Source organism: Aythya fuligula, chromosome 12 (genome assembly GCF_009819795.1).
Source record: "Aythya fuligula isolate bAytFul2 chromosome 12, bAytFul2.pri, whole genome shotgun sequence".
NCBI classification, from domain to species: Eukaryota; Metazoa; Chordata; class Aves; order Anseriformes; family Anatidae; genus Aythya; species Aythya fuligula.
In genome coordinates, this window is record NC_045570.1 from 2,708,155 (window position 1) to 2,733,817 (window position 25,663).

The 25,663-nt window shown below is 37.4% G+C and overlaps 2 protein-coding genes across 7 annotated transcripts in view; one reads left to right on the forward strand and one right to left on the reverse strand.

Moving 5' to 3' along the window:
* Window positions 1-20,489, reverse strand: part of ITFG1 (integrin alpha FG-GAP repeat containing 1) — a 72,787-nt gene extending 52,298 nt beyond the window's left edge. The window contains exons 1-6 of the mRNA XM_032195979.1: window positions 20,276-20,489; window positions 17,977-18,049; window positions 17,447-17,592; window positions 15,684-15,741; window positions 14,617-14,691; window positions 13,254-13,348 (exon numbers count right to left, since the gene is read on the reverse strand). Coding sequence (XP_032051870.1) covers window positions 13,254-13,348; window positions 14,617-14,691; window positions 15,684-15,741; window positions 17,447-17,592; window positions 17,977-18,049; window positions 20,276-20,477 — 649 coding nt within the window. The 5' untranslated portion in view covers window positions 20,478-20,489. The remainder of the gene's footprint in view (window positions 1-13,253; window positions 13,349-14,616; window positions 14,692-15,683; window positions 15,742-17,446; window positions 17,593-17,976; window positions 18,050-20,275) is intronic.
* Window positions 20,490-20,619: 130 nt separating this feature from the next.
* PHKB (phosphorylase kinase regulatory subunit beta) overlaps window positions 20,620-25,663 on the forward strand; it is a 75,680-nt gene continuing 70,636 nt past the window's right edge. For 2 of the 6 annotated variants that reach the window (XM_032195386.1, XM_032195389.1), the window contains exons 1-2: window positions 20,662-20,726; window positions 23,032-23,126. In XM_032195386.1, the coding sequence (XP_032051277.1) occupies window positions 23,072-23,126 (55 nt within the window). In that variant the 5' untranslated portion in view covers window positions 20,662-20,726; window positions 23,032-23,071. Of the gene's footprint in view, window positions 20,727-21,645; window positions 22,046-23,031; window positions 23,127-25,663 lie in introns of those variants that run through there. The other 4 variants (XM_032195390.1, XM_032195385.1, XM_032195388.1 and 1 more) reach the window with 3 other exon arrangements.

Here is a 25,663-nt window from a genome sequence, read left to right on the forward strand (position 1 = left end):
TATCAAATAAAAAAACAAAATGGAAACAAAAGATTTCGCTCAGAGGTTCCCCCTCCCCAATGGAGGTTATGTTAATTCTGTTCCTCTGAATACTTGAAACAGCAATTTCCTTTAGAGCACTCACGTGAAAAGCCTTATCATGATAATGTGCTTCATCGGAATGAATTTTATTGCTGCTTAAGCATTTCTTGAAGACAGTGTCAGAAGACATAGAAATGGTCTGAAAATACCAGGGATGTAACTTAAAAAGCATTTATAAGCTCTGAATTTTGAACTTGCATGTAGAAGGAAGATTAAGCAATACTGCTGATTACCACTGGATATAAAACAAAACAATTAAAATTGAATACATTTGTGTGTGGGGAAGGGGTTGTTAATAAAAGAAAAAAACAGAAGATTGGAAGCCTCTTTTTTTTTTTTTTTTTTCCAAGACTTAAATGATCCAACAAGTATTTCAAGTAGGGTTGTAGTACATTCATGCTGCAATCTGCACTGCAATTTGCAATTTGTTATGGACTACGTCACGTACAGAGTATGCCACAACAGGCTCTTCCAATATCATATTTAAGTACACAGCAAATGACTAATATTTGATTAGCAAATATAATAGATTGCCTAACCTTTTGCAGACATTTTTGTTGGCACTGTACCTGTTTTCCCAAGCCATCTCTGACTCAGTTTCAGGCACTGCAGCTCTGACCTCTCACCTTTAATTGCTAAGCCAGTCCTCTCCCTGCCCAGTCCTCTGTGCAAGGAGAGATCCCGGGGACCATTAACACAGCATTCCTGCCGCTAATGCTATGCTTATGTGTTTTGTGGCTTTCCCAGAATTAGACAAAATAGCACAGCTGCTAACACAAGCCATAATTCACTTAATACTATTCTGCTAGAAATCTAGCTCTGAATAGTTGGTTATTACTAGGTTAAATAAACCCATCAAGTTCTTAAGCAACACAGTTATGCTTCTATGGTAGAAAACACCACAAAAGGCAGATATGAGTTATGCTGGGAGTATTACTAACTCCCTAGCTCTTTAAATCATTTTCAGTTAAAACCTTCAGTTCATTAAAAATAAGAAGAGCAAAAATCAAACAGCATTATCTCTTAACTGATTTAACATGTGATGGAGTTTTATTTTTTTTAATTATTCTCAGTTTTAAAACCTATATTAATGCAGCATGCCATGCCAACTTCTTAGTAACAAACAATATTTCCTTCAATGGGTAAATGCAGTGTCACATATCCTTAAAACAGAAGGGAGAAATAGATAAATTGATGTGCTTCACGTATTAATGGGAAGTCACATAAACATTACTAGGAATTAAAGCATCCATAAGCAGAAATACATCTTGTTTTCATTTGAGCTTTACAGAGTAAATGTATTAGTTACAGCTCCTCAGAAAATATAATGGCCATGTTTTACACAAGAGACATTCCTTATGGTTCAGCCCAGACAGAACTACAACAGGTCACAGAAAACCAGGCACTCAGCAGGGACTGGGCAACACGGACAGCCCAGTGAACCGCAAAGCTGTCAATCCTGACCTCCAGCAACAGCCACTAGCCGCTCACTCACATATGACGGAGTTACGTGGAACAGAGCATGAATGGGTACTCTGTACGACTTTGTAGGAACATGCAACAACATCAGAAAAAGAAGTGATTTGCAGTGCATTTTTCTTATGCATTTAAAAAAAAAAAAAATTGTCCCCTCATCCTCAGTCAGGAGCAGATTATGCTCGTTTTTTTCTGCATTCTTCCCCCACCCCTCCGTGATTTCAGAAGTATATAGAAATATTCAGAAATAATTGCACAGGGACCAGAAATAATAGAGAAGGACAAAAAGCAACAGGCACAAAATCTGAGATGTTAGGACCAGATTCAAAAGCAGTGTTAAAATAAACATTAAACAAGGGTGGGGGGCCCCACAGTAGCTGGTTTGTCACACAATAATAATCGCAAGGAATGCATTTAGCTATCTGCAGCGTAGGAGGAATAAATCAAGACACTAAATGTAAGTCAAACTACAAAGAGGTAATAGAAAGACAATAATTTAAAATGTCTCCAGTGTTTACTTTGCTAAGAAGTGGAGGTGCTTATAGGTTTAAAATCTTTGTTCAGACGTTGTACAAACCAGGTATTTTAGTATGAATGCTTGCTTCATGGTTTGAGAGTAAGAAGTTTTCAACAACTGTACTTTTCTATGGTTTGCAAGGGATCAGTGCTGAGCATCACCTGCTACAGTGGCTTTAAGATGAGGAAGTTCAGCAACATGCCTGTTTCATGCCTTTTTCACACTGAACTTCCTCCCACTGCTCAAACCACCCCCAATCTCTTGAAAGCTGGGAAATTACTTTTTGTTTCTCTGATACACCCCTCTGGCCCTCCTTGTCCCTAACTTGTTTACATGCTACATGCCCAATTGAGCCATCGCACCAAAGCAGCTCAGGCCTACTGTAATATTACACTGCACTGCTAAAACGCGAAGGCAGACAAAAATAGCAGACTATCTTCTGTAAATAGTATAGGTGAGCTAGTGCCACGCTGCTCCTGAGGTAAAGCAGCAAGCCGTGATTTCCCATATTCCCCAATTTAATACAACTATAGGAAAGCTTCCTGTAGTTCTAGAGCTAGCTGAACCAATTCACCTGCTACGTTAATGCCAATTGTCCTCCTTAAACCAGCTCACAAACTACGTGTTTCAAATTCTCATGCATGTTTTTGTGATTAAATCCTTTGGCACTGGAGTAAAATGAAACTTCAGTATTTAAAAGTAGCTTCCTATTTGGAACAAGCATATCATAGATATCAAAGCAAGCATAAGAAGAACATTTCTTTGTAACAGAAGTAGTGTAAAATACCTCAGACAATGTTACTTAGATACTTCAAGTAGCAATTTACAAAATTTGTATAGTTTAGAATTGCAAATGTTTTCTCCAAGTCTGTAGGAAAGAATCCAAGCCTTAGAAAAACCCAGTCCTGCTTGGTAAAGTACTTTAGATCAGATGATTTCCAAAGGTTACTTCCAGCCTAATTTATTTTAGGATTCTGACTTTATTATATATGCTTTCGATTATTAGGAACAAGAACTCGTGAGACAGGGTTGGTCCATTAAGAATGTGTGATATTTATATTTTTCTATACAGCCATAGCAAGTAATCTTGGCAAGCACTGCCTTCCCAAAGGAGTGTCTGTAGCAGGTGTCTTTCCCAACTGCTACTACACATTTCCTTAGCCTATCATTACCACCTTCCTTAATATAGGAGGGCTGCAGGAGAATATATGGAACCAACAAATGCATTAAGATATGTACTCGGTACTCGGATGACATGACAATGAAGGGATACACAGTTCATTTCTATAAGTTGTATTTTAATACACTAATTATCTTGAAAACAGCAACAATTTTGTTTTGCTTCTAGCAGAGCCATGAAAACTCAACACCTCTTTCCTACAAGGAATGCATCTCGTATTACAAACGCTAAGGAAACGTCACTTCAAAGATATGCTGCCCACTGCCTTTTGGAAGCAGTTGTGGTACAGTTTCAGCTGAAGAAAACAAAACCATTTGCACATAGATCTGTAAGTTCTGAAAGCACAGATACCATATTAAGTGCTGGTCCATATGCTCTGTTGAAATGCTTATAAACCTAATGGCAGCACAATGTGAGTTATTTACAACCTGAGGTTATAAAATGAAATAAACTTGAGCTCAAGATTTTTTTTTTTTTTTTTTTTTTATTTTTATCATTTACAGAATATAAAAGTGATTCTCCAGATAATTTCACTAAACCATACGTATACAAATGGATGATAAAAACAGTAGGCATGTATGTATAACCCTCTGACTATTATAGATTCTGGAGATACACACTGAAAATGATACAGAGGAAGAAAAAAAGTCAGTTTGGCCATTCTCCTACTGCCACTGCCAGATAGAAAACACTGGGTCAGTTGCATGGACCACCAGACTAGGCCTGCAAGGGCACTTCTTCATTTATGACATGATGTAGAAAAGGTAAGTAAAATCCTTAATAACTGGGATAGTGGAATGTCCTCATGTCAGTCTTCCCAAAATTTAATGCTTACAGCCTAACTGAATGGCTAGAGCTATGAAAAAGCATCATCATTAGGCAGGAAACGTTTCTCTTGAACAAATGCGAAGTGACGCGTGTCACATATAAATGTTCTGCTATTTTTGATTTAGCAGGCAATGGTTAACAAAAACAACACAAGTAATGGGAAAATTCATAAACCAAGTTCTTCACCCTAGAAATAAGAAAAAAATCAAGGAGGTTACCCAGCATTTTAATCCATGAGACTGAAACCAAATCTAAGTATATACTAGATACATAATACAGAAGATGTCTGACACAGGCTATGACACAAAATCACGCTATCATTTTACTCACAGCCTCATTTTCCCTTAAAAGTGACTTGGTGAGGAAATTTGGCTATTCTTTAATTTGAGTTAGTTGGCTTAGTAATGAAATGCTGCTATCCAATCCCTAGTACCACTAATCAAGAGTAAATACATATACCAAACGCTGAATTCAGCATTCATTCTTACTAAAAAAAGAGCTAGGTCACTATGAAAAACGTTGCCCCAAATTGTCAAATTCTAAACCAGTTCTACCCCCACTTCAGTTTGTGCAAGTGGCTCAGCAAGCATAACTGAACGTTAGATAAAGTTCAACACAGAGCTAGAGAGACAGCTTAGAAGACTTCAGCCCAACTGGAAAAATTCAGACAAGCTTACTAAACAGATAGTATTCCAAACCCTACTTCTAAACATTAATTTTACTTATTAGCACCACTAAGAAATTACAACAAAGCTAAACTACACAGAATCTGCTTCAAGTTCACTTTTAATTAACCTTGTTCTTTTCCTTCACTTTTGAGTGTTATAAAAACCAGTACTATTTATAGATAGAGTGTTCATTTCACTAATAACTGATTTGACCTTTCTGTTTAATGTCAGAGGGCTTTACTTCAAAATTAAAACCTCCAGCAACTATAGTTATCTTCAGAAACCACCAGGGCATAAGCAATATTCTTAAGTTATAGCTTGATTTCACATTTCCTTCAGAAACTTCAGTTAATAAAGAAAAAAGCCCCCCCCCCCCTTTTTTTTTTTTTTTAAGTGCTATCAAAATGCATGAAGAGCAGTCAGAGCTTTCTCCTTACAAAACAAGGTTTTAACCAATTAGACCGTGCACGTGTGCATGCCAACTGTGTCTGAAAGATTTTTCATTTATGTGGAAGACTAGCTGTGGCACTGCACATTTCTAATACGTGCAACATTTAACCAGAAGTCTTGTGGATATGATCATCTGCTTGTATGTATTGGCATATGTAAATAATGTATTGAACTAGAAGTCTTTGCTGTAAATTCAATTTAAAAATAGAAAATATCACCACATTACAGCTTTTTGTTTTTTTTTTTTTTAGTCCCTACACACACTTCCAATATGCACAAACCTAACTTTATACAAAAACACTATATACAGCCAGTCTTATTTCTTTACTACAAGGAAATAAGAAGCCAAACCTTTATATTGGCTACATTTTGTGCCTCTATTCATAAGTTGTTCCACTCAAGTACAGCAACCTTTTATCATTTATTATTCAGATTTGTCTGGTCAAGTTGGCATTAGCAGTGTACTAGATAACATGTAATATATCTACTGCCTATCTGAAATAATTTAGCTTTTACAGTATGTATAGAAGTACAACCACCAATGCTAATGAAGTTACGAATTAGTTGTCGTGAATTTCTGTTGCTAGTCACAAGAAATAGTAGTTACAGGACCCACTCCTTCTAGCCACTTCATCCTGTGAAAAATCTAAGCAAAACCAAAAGCACTTTGTGTGTTCCAAACAAGCTAATTTGTGTTTACAAATCTTTATGAAGTGTGGTTATAATAAAGGAGATTTTAGATTCCTATGTGATGTGCTCTAGGTGACCCTACTTGGCAGGGAGGCTAGACCTGATGAACTCCAGAGGTCCCTTCCAACCTCAACAAGTCTGTGTGATTCTGTGATTATTTCTGCTTTTCAATTTTCATCTTTTTCTTTTCAAATGCAATAAACATTTACCAGAACAGCAAATAAGAAAGATGATATACAATTATAAACAATATAATTAAGCATTTAAATCTCTTTTCATTATTAAGAATGACTGCAGGAAAAAAAAAAAAACAACCAACATATGTACAGATTTAAAAGCATCATTTAAATAGAAAACTTCTAAATTAGTTTTATGCCAAACAGTTATGCATGTGAATATGCAGATCACATTGGACTATTCCTCTGCTTTTTAGCACTCATGAGTCCTCAGACAGAAAATTCTATTTATTTTTATAATAAAACCAACGATGTTGTTTCAAGTGATGGAAAATGACCACATTCAGCATTAAAGTATTTTCAGAACACATTTTCATGTTCCATGCTTCCCTACCCAACAAAATACTGGAGTCAGAACCAGTTTACTTTTCATCTGTTTGAAATTGATTACCATAAAAATATCATATTATCAGTATATAATGAAAATCTCCAAAAGGAATAGCCTTTGAGATATTTCATTATAGCAATTTTAATAACTGCTAAGCAGATAGCAGAGGTGATAGGAATCTTTTAGAGGGATTAGGTAAAACAAGTTGAAATGGCTGTTTCTTTTCTCTAGAGATCCTTACTTATCTTTTAATACTATTCATGACGTAAGCTATGATTAGGAAAAGAAGCAATGGCAGAAGCAGACCAATCCCAGCAGAATCAAGAGAATTACACAGCTAGTGAAGTAAACAACTCTGAGCTCACCTTATGAAAGGGAGCTGGAACTGCCTGTGTTCCTGCACAGTGTTCAGTACCATGTGAAGTAATAGAGATAACCAATTTGGGAATAGTAACAATAGTTAAAAATGCAAAAAAATTATATACATGTTTGTTGAGAATGAGATTTCCCATGTATCTTTTATAATACATCTTTTGACTCCATTATATGCTGTAAACTCTCAGGTGAGCTTTGTTATCTGAGCTTTAAACATATAGGGAATTAAAAATGAAACAGTGACCAGGTATTACTGAGTATTTATTTTGGGAAAGAGAAAAATGAAGAACAATTTGACTTCAAATGAAGACAAAAGATTTGTGTATATACACACACTTTCTATTTTAAAACACCCCTCAAGCTAAGTTTTAAAAGGCCAGATAATTTGTTTACAAACATAATGAGCCTGGTTATTTTGACAGAGAATAAACACAGATCTACTACATAAAACAGTAGCTTTTATGATAATATTATAGGCAGAGAGGTTACCAGCTTCCATCAAAAGCCAACCAAAATTAAAGTACAATTCAATGAGAGTCTGACATCAAGCATTAGTGTCTTCAGAATCAAGATGTAGTTGATTACAACAGAGAAACACCTGTGGATTGAGTGATTGGTTTTCAAGAAAAAACACCTACATTTATGGGTTTAAACTACGTGGGAATCAAAGAGAAAACACATTGTAAGTGTTCTGGGACATTAGGTTTCTAGATTCCTAAAGCAAAACAACATAAGAAAATTAACCATCAGAAACCAGTAAAGAGACTAGCAATTAGCTTACAGCAAGCTGTTTCTGACTAATGATTTTTCCACTTTATTCTTCCCAAAATCAAATTTATGAATTTCCCTTCATTGTCTGCAAACAGTTCCAAAAATATCTGCAATTATGCACACCATGTGCTAGTATTCAAGACGAGACAGGTTGCAAAAGCAGTATTTCCAAAACTTTCAAATCACATAACCCAATAAGGAACAAAATATTTAATACATTAGATATTTTTTCATAGCACTCAATGATACATCTGTCACTATGAAAAAAGTGACAGTATGATTGAGAGCCCAAGGCAGTTTGTCTCATACATTTAAACATTACTATTATTATTTGAAATATTTGCGGAACTATGGCCTGATTTCTTAGCAGACTTGTAACTAAGTCAAGACAGATTTATTGTTAATTACTGTAACAAAAGTATTACCAATAAAGTACTTCAACTTTGGCTTGGGAAGACAGCATTAGCCCTAACAGAACGTCTGATATTTGAATATGATTACTGATAATTAAAACAAGATACCCAGTAAGGAAGAAGAAAAAGGAACATAGCAAAATTATCACTAGCCTAAGAATTTCAACTTTCGAGAAAGCACTTTTGATACATCTATGAGAGTTTACATTACAACAAAAAAAAATTATTATTTTTTTTTTAAACCAGTCTTGGCCCCAGTTTCCAATTTTAACACTTCCTCTCAATATTTACATTCAGGTATTTCAACTGTGAAATCTTCAGGATGATGACCATGTTGGGAATAGTGTTTACTCAATAAAACAGTACCATCTCCACCCCCTAACACATCTGATACATATTTCCAAGAAAGACCGAGTTCCTATTTACTTCAAACTGAGTGAATACAAAGGTAGGTTACTTTTTACTCCCATTGCTCTAAGTCTAAATAGTTAAATCCTGTTCAAATACTTCCTAAGTCATGTGATATAAGTCTTTCAGTTGGAGGATATGACATTTTTAAGGCAAGCCTCTTACCTGAGGAGTCTGCTTTGGACATGCTCACCTCAGACTGTCCTGCTCTATAAAACACATCTGAAGTTAACCTGTTCAGACAAGCCTATGATTTTTAGCTTCAATATTAAATTCTTTTTAACAGCTTAAGAACAAAGTGTGATTATGCATTACTAGACACATAGTAACCTCTTTCAAACAAGGCTTAGCACATTTCTCTCATCTTTCAGTGTATCTTGGTGCATACACAAACATCAGCATTGATGTAAGGTACAATTCTGACCTAAATGACTGGGTTGAAAGTTCTGATCCTTGGCAATTAAGTAGTGGGTTCTGGAATAGAGCCGTACAATTCAGGTGGAAAGGAAGAAAAGCCATGTGAATGAATGTTTAAATACAGCCAGTGTCTCATCCGTTTACATATATAAAGTGTCGCAATTATACATACTTATTTCCTCCTTGCTGAAGTCATTAAGACTTGGAATTCCAAATTCAACAACACTGTGTCATTTTTAAATATCTACAGTTTTATTGTTGAGAAACCATCAAGCTTTTTATGTAAACGCACAGTTAATTTAACATTTTTCACCCAAATTCACATTTTACTTTCAACTGAAGTATAAGAGATGAAACTCTAATGAACTGTTGACTAAAAATTCAACCATAACACTGAAATGCGCACAGATATACCTATCAAAGGACAGAAGTATTCACTGTTTTTATTTTAAGTTCAGTAATAATTTCACTGTTTTTAAATTCTGAGAGGTAGAACATTTCTCAACAGGCATAAAATTTTGTGTGCTAATGTAGCAGGGCACATCACACTAGCAATTTGCATCACTTCCTAGAGTCAAGAAGGTATGTAAAGTGTGATTATGAGATAAAAATCAGTACTGTTGTAACTTCCTATACAGCTTTGAAAACATGCAATATGTAGTATTTACAACAATTACTTTTTGAGAATGTAGGTGCATAGGTGCAGCCCAGTGAGGCTGCATAGTCTCCATCCTCAGAGAGGTTCAAAACATGACTGCACATGACCCCAGGCACGGCTCTAGCTCCACTTTAAGCAGGAAGGTTGGACCAGACAGTTTCCAGACACCCCTTCCAACCTCCACCGTTCTGTGAACTCTAAGTTCCTCCCTAGAGCAACACGTACAGAATACACATGGAGATGACGCTTGGAAATTTGGTATTTATTTTCTCCTTATCCACAAAGCACAAACAGACCCTTCGGTAAAAATTTTATACGGCACATTTTTACATGGATTATATAAGATTGCTAGCCTAACTCAAACTTACTTACTGAATTAAAAATTGTAAAAGTCTACATGATGCTTTATTTTAAGACAGCAGCAACATTACTATCTGAAACAACCTAGTTTAATTCTCACCAAGAAAGATTAGTATTATCTTTGTTCTTGTTACTGGATTTGTAAAATCCTTACACAGTTAGCCTTTCATGAAGCATTGTCAGGGATTAAGAACATCTTTATGAACACGTTCTCATATAAAGAAATCATAACAATTCAACTTCATTTCACCCAGAGCAGAGAAGCGTGCCAATTACAAGCTCTGTTTTGAGGGTTTATATCTTGGCAGGTTGAAAACGGATTAGACAAGAAACTAGCAAAAAAAAAATTCTTAGCTCAGAGAGGATTTTTGGTTTTTCTTTTTCCCCTTTTCTCTCTCTTTTTTTTTTTTTTTTTTTTAAATGTCAAGCACACTTCAAATCTCCTAAGCTGTTTATAATAATGGAGTTGCCAAAAATAGCCTAGCTAAAAAACACTGAATTGGCTGCATCTGTTACAGAACACAAAGAGCCCCAAAACATTGAAGAACATTAGAAAAAGGCCTTAAAAAAATAATAAAAAAATGGGGCATTCTGGAGGTTTTTATTTAAAACAAAACAAAACATCAGTGCATCCATTTTAGGTACAACTGTATCTTCATATTCATGAATAGTGGTACTACCAATGAGTAAATACTCTGATTTTTTCCAGAGAACACCACAGCAGCAGTAAACGTCATAATAACATTAAGTCTTTTGGACAACAGGATTTCAGCATGCAGACTATACCCCTGCATCCTTGCCAATACCTCCCTCTTAATTACTATGATTGTAATCTGCACAAGGACCTATGCTTAATGAGTTTTGTCCCAACTCAAGAATGGTAGCGCAGGTTAATACTGTCATAAGAATCACCTCATTTTCATTAGCTCTATCTCAATCAACCAACAACAGATTCCACTGACTCCGCTGAAAGGTAATATAACATCAATGATGCTCCTGGGCTGCCACAACTGTGCAGAGCAGGAACAGAGCTCATGAAACAGGAGAGACATTTAGATGTACTGCAAAGTCTATACAGACTGTACAGAGTGGGACACAGGACCAGTTAGGTATGTACTACAGCAATATCAGCACCTATTTCAGCAGTGTTTGGCAGACGGCATTTAGAAACACAGTGTTACCAATACTGTGTAGGCAGTTTTTTTTTTTTGTTATTCTGCTTTTACTTAAAAAACAAAACAAAACACAGCTGAATAGCTTTATGACTCCTTCTGAGTCATTTGCCAAACCCTGTACAACCTAACACAAATTAAAGGAGGCACTGTGAGTACACCAAACAGGTATTTTTTGGAAGAGGCACAGTAAGTTTCAAGGTGCAATTTCATGTGTGGCTACAGGCAGACTACAACTGCTGCTACTAAGAGAAGAATCAGGTTCTCTCTGTGCTTACACTGGGTCTGGCAACCCTGAAACTTGATTGTGACCTGGATCAGTTTAAAACTCAAGTGAAAATGAATCATGCTCCATGCACCCTCTCTAATACATTTCTTGAGCAGTCACTACGGTGGATGAGAGAGAAGTGCCATAATTGCACGGACAGGACCAGACGATTGGTAGCTTTTCATTTTGGCAGCAGGCAGTCCTGGAATAACGTGTCAGTCACAAAATATCAAATATCACTGGTACGGCATTATTTCTCTGCAACATATGCACCACTCACAGTTGGTCTAGTTTTCACAGGGATCACACAAAACAACTTGCAATTCCCATCTGACTAGCAAAAAGTTATTCTAAATAAAATAATTCTATGGTGATATTTTTTTTTCCAGCATTCTTCTCAGAATGAATTATTTTCCTCGAAGTTTTCTTTAGGCTGCTCTAACATAAGACAGATTCCAGCCTGAGGAGTTATACCCATGCTCTTACAAGTAAATAGAAGTCAACATCTTGGAGTGGGAATGTTCACTTCTATAGAAGCTTCTATTCACATTTCCAGATATGAATATAGATGTGAATCTATAAAAGCTCCCAGCACTCCCCCCACAAAGATGCTGACAACTATTTTTTATTTTGCAGAGGCATCTCCATATATCACCAGCACTAACAGGAACTCTCTGGACATTTTGTAGACCAACTTAGCTGCCACAGAAAACTGAACAATTTTAGCAAGAGTGCTCAAACTGTGATTGATCTACATAAACAACTTAGAGTTCCTACCTTTACCTACCTGTGAGCTTTTATGTCAATATATTCATGTTAAAAAGTTACCTGGGTTGGCCATCTACTCTGCTCATGCCATTAAACCAAAACTCCAAAGGGTGTATAGGGCTAAGTGCCTTAGAATTGGTTATTACATTACACTGATTATAATAAGCAACCATATACTTGATTTTCCAGTCGGAATTTGCACTTGACAGCTTCATGCAGCAATGTGCCAGAAATGAGTATTAGTTTGACTATGTGCTAAAGCAATTAACTTAATCCATAGAAATGAAAGGCATATTAATTAAGTTTATGTGCTCTTTCCTCTCTCGTTCCCACACTACTAAAAAGGAAAAGGAAATAAGCTTTCTTTCCAAAACTACCATATATAAGTTGATTTATAAAGCATATCTATCAGAAGAGAAAGCATTTCAAAATCCATTTAGCGTTTTAAGAAAATAAATGAAGTTTAGCAGGATGTTTAAATATGCTTTGAGATACAAACCAAGTATGGAAGCGATAAATAGATCCACTGTACTTGAAGGCTAAACTGCATTGCGTATTTCACCAAAACAGATAAAAACAACAAAACAAAATCACCAGCAACAAAACAAGAATACAGTTTATCAACCTTAAGAAAAATCTTCAGTATTTTTTGTGAATACTGAATTATAAATAGCTTTTAGGATTGCTCATATAGTAATAGAATAAGAAGTCTCAAATGCAATTTTCTCAGCGATAAACTATAACAAAATGGAATTAAATTATATAGAAATCTTTAAGAAACAAAGTAAGTCCAGTGTTGAAAATACTCTTCTGAACGAAATATAGAACTATTTCAGACTAAAGATGCGGAAAATGCAGCAAAGCACCTGATTCAGTTGCAAACTGAATACTAGAGTACAGCATCACTAAGAATAGGAAACAATGCTTTGATGGCAAACAATTATTCAGACCAAAATAAAAGTGTGATAAAAAAAAAAGATTGCCAGAATGAATAAAAAGCATTACTCAAAATGCAGGTAAAGATTAAAAATCAAAAGTAACAAGGTCATAATCACCGAAGAGAGCATTCTAGATCAAACTCTTTAAAACTGTCCATGACATTGACTGAAATATTAGAAGAAAATACACAATACACAATATTTTATTCATGAATAATTTTAGGAAGGTATTTAATACTTTTATGACTTACCAGCTGTGAAGTCATTATTTAAATCTATAAATGCATGAGAGTGCGGTATATGCATGCTACTTTGAGTATCTAATGCAGCATGCCATGAGAAGTTTCTGCAATGCAAGAAGAAATAACAATACATTTCATCAGTACTCATGGATTGTTAAGCATAATATTATACCTTTAAAAATTAAAATAAATCATGTTCTCCTAATGTTAAGTGAAAATTACTACTTAGCTTACGATACACTAAATGACTACAGTAACTGTTTGAAAGGTTTTGCAAAGGATGATTCATAGAGGATGGGCTTTGGTTAGATTCTATTAGGTTTCTAAAATAGTTTTATTTGTACAGAAAAGCATCACTATGCACAAAGTGAAGTTTAGAGCCTTCACTTCCACTATAAATTCGAAACACTGCTCCCTTCCCACAAGTACTTTTACTATTGGTATTACTTTTGAAATATACTTTCAGATCAATTAAGATGAACAAAACCAGACATAATCACATGCTGTTAAAGCAGCTCATGCCCACTACATGTAAAGCGACTTGATTTTCAGTCATTTAGTAAACATCAGAACAAGAATTAAGCTATCACATTAGGATAGATAATAGGCTGTCATTTCCCAAGCAGGTGATAAAATATATATTTAATTTAACACAAATAAGAAAACAAACAAATCAAGCAACCCCCCCCAGCCCTCAAAGAAAACCCCAGACAAAACAAAATGGCATACACTGTTGGTTTGTTTTAAAAGTAACTGAACTTCCAGCAAACCTCCCTATTAGCACCGTATTTGAATATAAAAAAAGAAAAAAAATTTGAAAGGCATAGTGGTTGAATCAAATACATTACTTTCAGGAGCTTTAGCTAATACACTCAGAAAAATCTCTATACGCAATACACATCAGCAGGGCAGTTATATTACTGCTTTCTAGAATCACTTAGTTAATTGCAGTGACATGATTAGCAGCTTAGTCCTCTTTATTGCAATCATATCACGTAAGACTGTAGCCAACTCAGACTACTCTTAATGACAGCAAAGTGGCCCTAGCTACTCCTTAACACAAAAGATGCAATACAGAGAACATCACTTGCATGTACTTATTTTGCAACTCAAAGTTGTCTACCTTTTGCGGCAGTTTTCATTTTAAGAAAATTTTTCATCAGTTTTTCATTTTATGAAAACTAATAAGCCAACCAAATACTTTCCTTGCTAAAAAGCTCAACACCTTTACATAGTGTCATAGAATGCTTAAAGACACACATGGGATGCAGACTTGTGTATGCACAGTTCCGGTCTCATGTCTCTTTCATAAGAACAGCAGCAGATGACTGAATAAATTATCGAAATTGACACTAATAAATATTGAGCTTACCCGCCTATAAATATCTGTGGCTTACTTGAATCGCTTGTGACACCAAAGATGTCAGGAATCAAGTCACCATTAAAGCTGAAAATGAAAAACAGTTTCAGTATTACCTTACTCATTACAGGAGACAAAACTGGTTGCTCTTTTCCTGTATTTGGTTAGCATTTTCCCCCTAAGCAATGATTAATTTTCATCTGTGTAGTCTTATCCAAGTTTTGCCTCTTGCCTGAGCTGCTGATAGTAGTATGCTTCTTCGAAGATTTAAAACTCTGCCACTCATTTGATTTTGCAGCTGTATAAGTCACTTTTGTTACTTAACATGAATAATAATTCTAGTTATTTTGCTTAAAGATTTTTTTCAGATTTAAGATGCAAAACAGATCAAAACCTTCTTACTCAAGTCTCTTACCTCCTCCACCCTTCTAAAACAGACATTCTCCAATTTCCAGAAATGTACCTAGTTTTTGCCTACATGTATGCTGCATGGCAGAGGCTTAGTGAAGACAGAATTCCATCATCACTGGAAGATGAGGTCTCAGCAGCATAATCAAATAGAATCACAGCTTATTTGACATTGGAAATAGGGCTTAAATATAAACTGAAAACATAATGTACACTGCTTACAAGAAGTAACAGCTTTACATAAAGTGAGCCTAAATTTGCTCCTTCCCTTGACATACCTGCTCCCGTCCCTCCCTGCATATAATACATGTACACACATATTTTACAGTCATTTTAATGAAGAAATATTTTCACTTTGATAAGCCAGTAAGGTGACTTGTTACCTTCAAAATTAACAAAAAAATAAATGGCTCTTTTTCTGCATAAAACACCAGGTAATGCAATTTTAAAAAAATAAAAGCTTATTTACTATTGCAAGGCTAATATAATATACGAGATTTGTAAAGATGGATGATATGTTTCAATGTCTTTTATTAGACCAGTTGACATTAAACAAGCCACCCTCTACTTAAAATGAGAATATTTGAAATTTTAGTGTTCAAATATATGCATCCAGTAGCTGTTAGTCACTGTTATAAAACCTTTTTTCTAAAAAGACAAGCAATACTTACTCCATTACTAGAGGCTCATCATGAAAGGTCTTATTTAGCATAGTTTTATGGTTAAGATCTGAAAACAGAAGATAGCCATTTGATTAACTTACCAACATGTTAAAACAGTAACATATTTCACAAGTACAATCCTTCTACTTATGTAATGATAAAAATAAATAAAATCAGCCATCACTGAACATGCACAACTAAATGGTTTCCTGAGATTATGCATAAATTTAAGCTTTTAATTTCAGATAGGAAACGCAAGTAATAGTTGAAATGCTGAAGCTAGTTTCTCCTCTCTCTCCACTAAAAACATCCAACAAATTATTCTAAAGAGATCATAATGAAACGTATTTTTGTGTGTGACCGCTATCCAATACACATACGAAATGTGAAATAGTTGGAACGAAGACACTCAAAATTTAACATTGCACAGAAGATCTGTTTAATGTTTTGTCACAATAAAATATATTCCTAACAATATACACTGTGTGTTTGAAATAAGGATTAAAGGTAGACTACCTAAATTGGAAATGACAATTCTAAGTCCTAATCAAGTTATCACCTCACAGACTTCAGTTTTACTTGCAGTCCAAACCCCTTGCCACATCATATCAGTTCCTTCATCTCTCTACTTTGTCTTCATTCCAGTCCCCATATTTTAAAGGATATGACAAATCAAGAGCAGGGTAATACTTCTATTACCCAAGCAGGCACCACATCCTTTCCAGTCGCCTTGCTACATACCAACCATTTCCTGAATTTTTAACCTCTGACTGCTTTCTGAGACCCACTTTTGTCTATTCAGAAGCAAGACAGCATAATTTCAGTTAAGTCCTTCATATTCTTACAATATTACAGCTATCTCCTGTTCTCTCAATTCGTGATCCGATGCACTTTCCTGGTTTGCTTGTTTCATCTCTGAATAAAGCCAGAAGCAATGCAATCTAAGGCCATCACTTGCCTCATCTATAACTACTTTATAATACAGTTGTCTGCAATATTGATTATTTTCAATAGGTTTTGTGGACTTGTGATGAAAGACTTGTGAACATAAGATTGTGGACTTAAGATAACCATCTTATGTTGCTTTTCTGTTCTTCTTCAAACTCTAAACCTTTCGCAAAGTGCTTTCCCAGCAAAGTCAACAGAAAACACTTGAGACTTCAAGAGGTCCTATCACCCATGACTCTATCCTAAGATACAATCAGAACACTGCTAGACACCTAGAACACCAATGCAAGATGGTTGTCTAAGGCTCTTGAAAACTTTCAGTGAGAGAATCTACAATCTCTTTTCCCAAGTCTATTTCAGTATCTCTGTCTTTAAAGAATTTTCATTTAATAGGAATACCAACCCTGATATTACAGTTAGTAAGTTTGTGTGTGACATTTTGAAAATTTATACTATGAACTTCATATCCAGGCTCTTAGCACTATTTAAATTCAAATTAGGCCGTCTTGTGGGATAATCTTGGTGAAGCTCACATGCATAATGGGAAAGCCACAAGAAGTAGCTCACTGTCAAGCTGTAATATTGTTTGGTATTGCCTGTTGCATGATATCTAAGCAAAAGTCTTAGTTTTATTTTCTTATGTTAATTATTGAATATAGATTAACAGCAAAATAACGTATAGGTATGAAGCTGAATAGCTGCTAATCATTGTTTTTACAATTAAAATAATCTCCACACTGTAACATAACTTAAAACCTTCAGAAAATCCTCGGAATTATTAAGAAGTCTAACAGTCTTATTAGTAAGCAGTCTCAGCAACTTACCTAATGTTTGGTTATGGCCCCAGAAAATAAACAATGAAAGTTCATCTCTGCCATGACTTTGTGTCCGGGTAGTCAGGAGGACATCCATTTGTGAGTCACCATCATAATCTCCAGGAACTACACTGGTTATGACAACACCTAGAGATCTAGAAGTAAAAACAAACAAAAGAGGCCCCATGTGCATATAATTATACATGTGCATGAAAACTGAATTTGAGTACAAAGAAAATCAAAGTACTTAAGTTTCCCGAGGGGATGGTAAGTCACACCTTAACTACATAAATAACAAATTCCACAAATTCTGTCATATGAACCACACACACACACACACAAAGGCAAAACAAAAATGTATCAGAAATGACTCTGGAAGCTTCCTTGTCAAAGAACTTGAGCTCTAAGGGCAAGTTGAACCACATTGCCAAACAGACCACAGCACAGACAGTTCTAGTCCTGTTCCCGCTGACTGTGAAGATGTCCTTTCAAGAAAAACGACCACTTAGATTGTTTCATCACGCAGTGTCAATACTTACTTCATTGGTAACTTAACACGGGGCTTAAAGTAAGGTTCCTTTTGGTCAGCCAAAAAGATAATCAACTCATTCCCTGCAAAAACAAGTAAGACAACGAATAACCCCTCATGGTTAAGGAACATAGTGTTATTTTTATATATAAAGCACCTAAGTGTTGTGTTACAAACAGTCATTCCTCATAACAGCAAAAATACACACACTTCCTCCTCATTAGAAAGGAAACAAAAGGGACACTTCTTCAGTATAACAGTATAAATCTAACTGTATCATTGACATAATCCATTAGCATCAAATGGATGCTGATATCAAGACTATTCTTGGGGGCTTAGTGTTAAACTTCTCTTTGCTATCGCTGCCACATGGTTTGAAACAGAACTTCCCATGCTAGATTAGTAAATGTCACATGTGAAAAAGTAATAGGCGTTGGTTCTACACAAACATTTAAATCATAAAAGCTGACTTAAAGAACTCTTATAATACTGTCTCTGACATGGCAGGATCTGATGCTGCTCTCCCAAGCCCGCTGACAAGAAAGCCACCGGAGTAACCCGGTTCCACACAGCACTTCCTCTTTTCGAGGCACTGATACAAGCCACTGTCATTCAGGTACTACAGTATAATCTAAATAGAAGCCCGTATTTCCTGTTGCACATAGAATTGTTTTGGGGGAAGAAAAAAAATTCTTAAACTATAATTTTTTTTTTCAGTCAAAAAAAAATCATAATTCATATACACTTCTGCAATTAAAATCATACTTCACAGCTGAAGAAATAGAATTGTATTTTTATTTACTAATCCTTTATTATGTTTTCCTGCATTCTCTAAGAAAGTCACCTGGAGCATCCCTATCCATAGGTTGCCTAAGTGAAAATAATTCTCCAGCTCCAAACTTGAGCTACCATAGCATACTTCAAGGGCTTTGCTCTGCGGCAAATTTCACAGCTGTGAAATATCAGAACAGAAACTTTTTGGGTATGAAAGAGGAAAATAACTGCCATAAACGTATTTGCAAAGGAGAATACACCAACAGATGAGTAAATGAAAATAAACCCTTTCCAAATGGATAGAGGCAACTAGTGCAGTCCCATCTGGCAAGCTAATGCAGCCAGGGTTGCACTGTACCTTCACAGATGATTGGAAAAGCTGGCATGCAGTAAGCTGAAGAAGCTTGCTGGCTGGTAAAGCTTTTGATAATAAAGACGTAGGTTGACTGCTAAAACTTACAATTCTGATTTCACACACTAGTTTTTTTACCTGCCTTTTTATCATCTATGTGGTAAAGTAATGATGCTGATGAAGCAGATCAATCCTTACACTTAGCAGGCTCCAAATTAATTACGCTTCTCTGAATTGAGATTTTATGGTCTCTAAAGATGGATTTATGAAGATTTTGGCTCAGAGCTCATCAGCAATCAAAACAAACAGACTACTGGAAATTATCTGACGAGCAGAAAACTGAAAGCAGTATGGCACATCAATCCTCCGTGTACGTATCCTAAAAGCTGTTTGCAGTTGTCATCCTCACATTTCAAAAACAGCACAGAAGAAAGGGGAAAAAAAGTACAGAGAAGGGTGAGGAAAAGGGCACAGTTTCCACACAAACAACAACTCAGTAGCTTAGAAGTTTTGTGGTCAGGATACCTCAAACGTTTTGAACACTCCCCAGTGAGCAGCAAAAGGTGAATTACTGACTGCCCTGATGGACTGACTATTGGAAGAGTATCACATACGAGTAGAAAGCAGTGGGTTCAACAGGCAAGAAGTATGAGTTTCTCTGCTTGTCAGCCTTTTAAGATACAATCCACATCTGATGTCCACAGACAGTGCTGACCTCTGGTTTGCTCCCACAGGTGTCCTCTCCCCAACCTGAGCAGAGACCCCCAGCCGCTGACAAGCCGACAGCCTCACGCACGGCTGCTCTTCTTTGAATTCAGCAATGCCCACAGCGGACTAACACCTAACCCATGCTCCACACAAGCACGCAGCGCGCTTCCTCTCTACTTCCAACATACTGAGGAAGCAGAAGGTCTGGAGGAGCAAAACCCTCCGCTCAGCCAGGCGATGCCTTTACCTCCCCTCATCCCACAAAGGCAGCCATGAAGGTACACACCCCTCCTACACAACGCCCCGCTCCGCTGCCACCGCACACCGACCCCTCCGTGCCGGGAACGCCTCGGGGACAACCCCACGGGCAGCCCCGGCCACGAAAAAGCCCCGAGGGGCCGAGGCAAGGGCCGACCGCTGCCCCTCCCGACACGGGCCCCGAGCCCCGCGGCAACCCCCGGCACCCGGCGCTCACCGCCGCGCAGCACGAACAGGTCGGTCTGCTTGTCCGAGTTGAAGTCGCCGAACGCCGCCAGGGTGCCGTGGGCCTCGGCGCCGAAGAGCTGCGCCGTGACATTCTGCAGCGCCTGGCCGGGCCGCGCCGGGCCCGCCGCCAGCACCGCCAGCAGCAGCAGCAGGGCCGCGCCCGGCCCCGACACACGGCGGCCGCCCCCCATTGCGCGGCACTGCCCGCCGCACGCAGCGCTTTACGGCGGCACCGGGGCGGGACCGGCGGCGGCGCCGCCGCCTCGCGACAGTTTCGCGACAGCGGCCCGGGCGGCTTTACGGCCGCTGCGGGTAACGGGGCGCCGGGCCGCGGGGAGCGGCGCAGCGCGGCGGGATGGCGGCGGCCGCGGCGGCGGCGGCCCACATGGCCGATGTCAGCTGGAAGATGCTGGAGCTGCGGGCTCGCTCGAAGCGCTCAGGTCTGACCTCTCGGCTCGGCCCCGGGGCCGCCCCGCGGCTCCCCGCTCCCTGCCCTTCCGCTCGCCTCGCCTCACGCCGCGCAGCGGGCGGCCCCGGGGGCTGCGGGGCTGGGTGAGGGGAGCGGGAGCTGCTGCTGCTGCTGCTGTAGCATCGCTCTAGGGCAGGCGGAGCGCTTTAAAGCACGGGAGTGCCAGCTGCTGCCTGGTTTTCCACGGAAAAGCGTTTATTTTATTCGAACGTGAGAGCTTCAGGTGCTGAAGTCAGTCTGCAGGGCAGCGAGGTTCTGGCCTCAAGTGGAAGGGTGAGGTTTAGGGAGTTGCCTTGAGTTTCCAAAGCTCAAAGACCCCTGTTTTCTGTTCTCTTAAATAAAGTACAGCAGTACTGGGACTTTACTTACCACTGTTCCAGCGTAAACAGTTTTCCAAGTGGTCCCCGTGGTGTTTCTGTATTTGGCATTCGTGCTTGCACAACTCACAGTTTGATTTGTGCTGCTCTCTTAGTGACAGGTCAGAATGAAGGAGGTGGCCTTGCTGAGGGCCCTCCAAGAAGGTGCAGTGGTTAACGACTGCTCTGATTGATGAGGCTTTAAGAATTCTACTTATGTATAGTATTAATGTGCGTGATACCATTATGAAGACTGTCCACTAAATGATTTCCTGCTTTATGGCTAATTATGATTACACGGTACTGTTATCTGAAATTGATTAGCGAACGTAGCCATAGAGCTCTACCTAATACAGCCTGGATCCCGCGTGTTGGGAGTGCGCGAGTCCCGAGGCACACAGCAGCGTGCTAACTTGGCGCTTCCCGGCCGAGCTGGGCTCTGCTACTGCAGAAGGCATTCAGGTGGTTGTGATGCTTGACTTTTTTTTTTATCTGCTGCCGCCTGTTACTTATTTATTAAATATCTAAGAAAGTTTTCTCTGATAGTGACAGATTGTTGCTGTAGTTCAATATCTCTTTTTCCTACTCAGGGATCTTGTCACTTATACGGAATCCAAAGAAATTTGTTTATTGGCGAAATAAAGCTTGTTTTAGTTGAAATGCCTTTCTGATTAATGAGTTGGTGTGAAAATTAATTTGTCTATGTGATCATTTAGGTAACAATCTTATCTAACAACAAAAATCATGTTCTTGTTTCTCAGATTCCCTCCTACATCTTTATAACTAAGTTTGTGTGACTTCAGAGCTCTTACTCTTCCTTTCTGGTGTTGTCAGAAGGAGCCATGGCTGTTAGCCTCATTGAAATTGGCTGGGAGTCCCCCCGTGCTGTTCTGAATTGGATGAGGGCTATGCTGACAGTCCCAGCTGACAAACAGTACTGTTTCTTTTTTCTTAATACCTTGCTTAGAGTAAGAGCTAATAAACGTGGAGCCTTTCTATTTAGTAAACATGGAATATAGACTCGTGCATGAAACTCATGGGTGATTCATGTTTTACAGCCAACAGCAAGGTATCATTTAAGACCCTATGGTGTAGGAGGTAATGCATATCTTGATGCTTATGTGTATTAAAATATGTTACGTTGTTGCCAGTAAGAGCAAGTTTTCTTGAGAGCTTTTTCTTTCCCTTCCTTGAACAATAAAATACTGTTTCAATTGTTGCTACTGTGATAAATAACAGTTAGGAACAGGTTACAAATATGTTCAGCAGTTCGCCAGTCTACAACCTCTGAAATTTCAGCTACTTTAAAGAGCCTCGTTGCTTTAAAGATTTGGAACGACTTGTCATCATAACTACAAACGATATTTTCTTATTTTATCCTCCAAACTGGCAGATGTTCCACTTCAAATAATAGATATTCAGTACCATCAGCTGTGGATATGACTGCGCAAAGCATCCTAATGTAAATTCCACATTGGATAAAAGCAACACTATGCATAAGCAGAATTCTAGCTGTCAGTGCTTACTATTACTTAACACTTTTTTTTTTTTTTTTTTTTTTTTTTTACATGTTAAACATGTATTTTTTATTTAATCCTGAAATAGATCACACAGATATTATTCAGCACCTTTAGACTTTAGTAGCAATTTTTGTCTCGAGCAACCATAACTTACTGTGTAAAGTTCAAAAGATGGTTTTAGTGTAGACTATACCATTTTGCTTAGTTAAGTGTTAGTGAAGTAAAGGCAAACTAAAACTGATTTTTAGAGTAGAAGAGGGAAAACATGAAATATAACAACATGGTGCTACCCTGCGTGCTGTGCACTCTGTCATTTTAATAACTCCACTAACATTGCTTTCACTTAATTTAATTCTGGTTGCCTTTAACATTTACTAAACGGTTTTGAAAATTGCTGTAGCTTAGCCTGAGACGTTTGTGATTAGCTGCACCAATTTGAAATGGCCAATTTGGATGATGACAGAACCTCATCTGCGCATGCTTTTTTAAAATTTGGTAAGTGTGCAGTTTTGTGCTTTTGTTTGTGGCTATTGAATCCAACAAAAACAGTAATTGTTCTGTGTTTCACGCAGTGTTTTGTGTTAGCAGCTTTTCTGAATTGTGCAATATAACTTAAAAATTCAAGTGAAAATTTATGGAAATTGGAATCTACTTAAATTGAAGTCTACTCTTCCTGTTTTGTTTGGATTTTCTTTTTTGTGTTTATGTTCTTGCAAATGTCTGTCAGTATAACAATCTCATAACTGAATTGTGTTTCTAAGCTAATGGTTATGTGAAAAGTGTACAAATAATGGTGTTTTAGATTTAATTTCTTACAAGAAAAACAACAATAACAACGTGACTGGTTTAGCAACAAGGAGTAAGATTACCTGCAAGTCAGTCATTGTTCTAAACCTTGACTTTTGGAAGTTAAGTGGAAGCAAAATAAAGCCTCATGAGGCAGCTTCTCCTTAGCTACAACAGGAGCTTGTATATATGAAGTTATCAAGACCATTACATTTTTAGCTTAATAGATTTTGGAAAGAGTTTGACAGCAACAAATGTGTCTGTATGTGTAGTAGCTGATCTGGGAAGATCCTCAACCTCTTGTTCACTCTGCAGTGAAACATGTTAGCAGCACAAGTGATAGTGAGGGTTATCAGATAAGAGGATTTCAGCTGTCTTTTGCGGCAACTGAGTCACTTGAACTCTGCCTGTGGCATTTCTGTTTTGCCTCTTCCAACATGAAAAGGCTTGTGGACTGTTGACATTGTAATAAATAAATAAAAAAATACTTTTTCTTGATTATCATGTTGCTACTTGACATTTCTGGTTTTAGTTATGACACAAAATAAATGTTTTTAGTAGTGTTAAGAGGTATTGTTGTAAGTTTGCAGGCTGAGAAATGACAGCGATGGCCTTGAAAACCCTGATCATTGTTCTGCCTTGCTTGTACCATTTACAAGGCTCGTGTGGCACACTTTGGCATTTTGGTTATGTGAAGCTCTTGTGTGCTGGCATGGCAGTTAAGGTTTTCGTTTTCTTTTTGGTCTTTGGTAACTTTTGTGAGTTGTTAGTTACTCTAAATTGAATTTTAGTCAGTTACTATAAATTGTTATATATTTATATATATATATAATTGAGTAGTTAGTTACTATAAATTGAAATTTCTGAAATCAGTAATTTCAATTAGTTACAATGGGCTAAAAAGGGAAATAGAAAACAGACTCTTTTTTTTTTTTTTCCTCCCATGACATTCTAAAATATCTTGAATTCTGTACGGTCCAGCACATTATTTTTCTTGATAAGTAATAGCTGAAAAGTGTTGTCACCTTACAACTATTTATATAAAACCATTACAAGATTTTACTCCTTTGTACCTCTGCTGTGACTGTTCCTCAGTCTGGGTAACATTTTGTCCCTTGCATTTACTCCTAGTGTTTGTTCAGGTAGAGAAATGCCTTAAAATTGGTTTCTATTTTCTTTTATTTTTTGCCCCCTTGTGTTTTCTGGTGGTGGTGTCACTGAATCGTGTAACTGTTCAGTTTGGAAGGAAAGTTTGGAGCTCAGCTAGTCCAGCTTTTTGCTCAAAGAAGGGTCAGCTGTGAGATGGTAGTTTCCTCCAGTACATAGTGATTTCAAAAAAACAAATCCCACCACCACCACAGGTGGTACATGCTAAGTTCATGGGATAATAATGTTCAGATGTTGAAATATATGAGAAATGAATCTTCTTTCTAGTGAAAGATAAACCTATTTCTTGTTTCTGAAAGTTATTTTTTTATTATCACCTTGCTCAAGTCTATGAGTTTGGACTTTAAAGTAGGCAACTTAATGGCACAGAACTGTTAGAGTAAACTGTGTTATATCTGTTATATCTAACATTTCTCTTCAGTACTCACTGAGTCTCAGCTCAGGAGAGATTGCGGGAGTCTAGAGGGAAATGAAATGTCACATTGGCAGGATATGATTTGTTCATATGGTATAATTATTCTTAAAATTTCCTGCATGAAGAAATAAAATCCTCTTTCGTCCCAATGACTGTAACGTGAAGATGGCATTCCCCGTACTAATATTGGGCAATGATATACTTGTGATCTGAGATCCAGAACTTGCTGGTGTCTCAAGTGTTGTATTACAGAACTAGTGTTGTGTTTAAGGGCTGCAGTCAGTTTTGATTCTCGTGCTATGCATCAAATCTAGAAAGAAATCTGGTATTTTGAGGCTTTTTTGTCAGCTGTGTGCTGATATTAGTTATGCATGGGTACATTTGCCTTTGGCATATTAAATGTTTGAAATAAAATTATTGTCATGTTACCTCCATTTGCTTGTGATTAAACTTTAGGGGTTTGCTTGTTTAAGTACTTTGTAGAATTTGAATAATCAATCCATCCTAAAGTAGGTAAACCTTTCTCCATAGTCTAGGTGCAGAATTCCATTCTGCTGTCGTTCTGATGTTACTGCGATGTGGGGATGCTCAAAGCCTCTCGAGATACGAGTTTGGGAAGAGGGTTTTAAAATATTGGCCATATATTTTCAATTTAAATATCTAG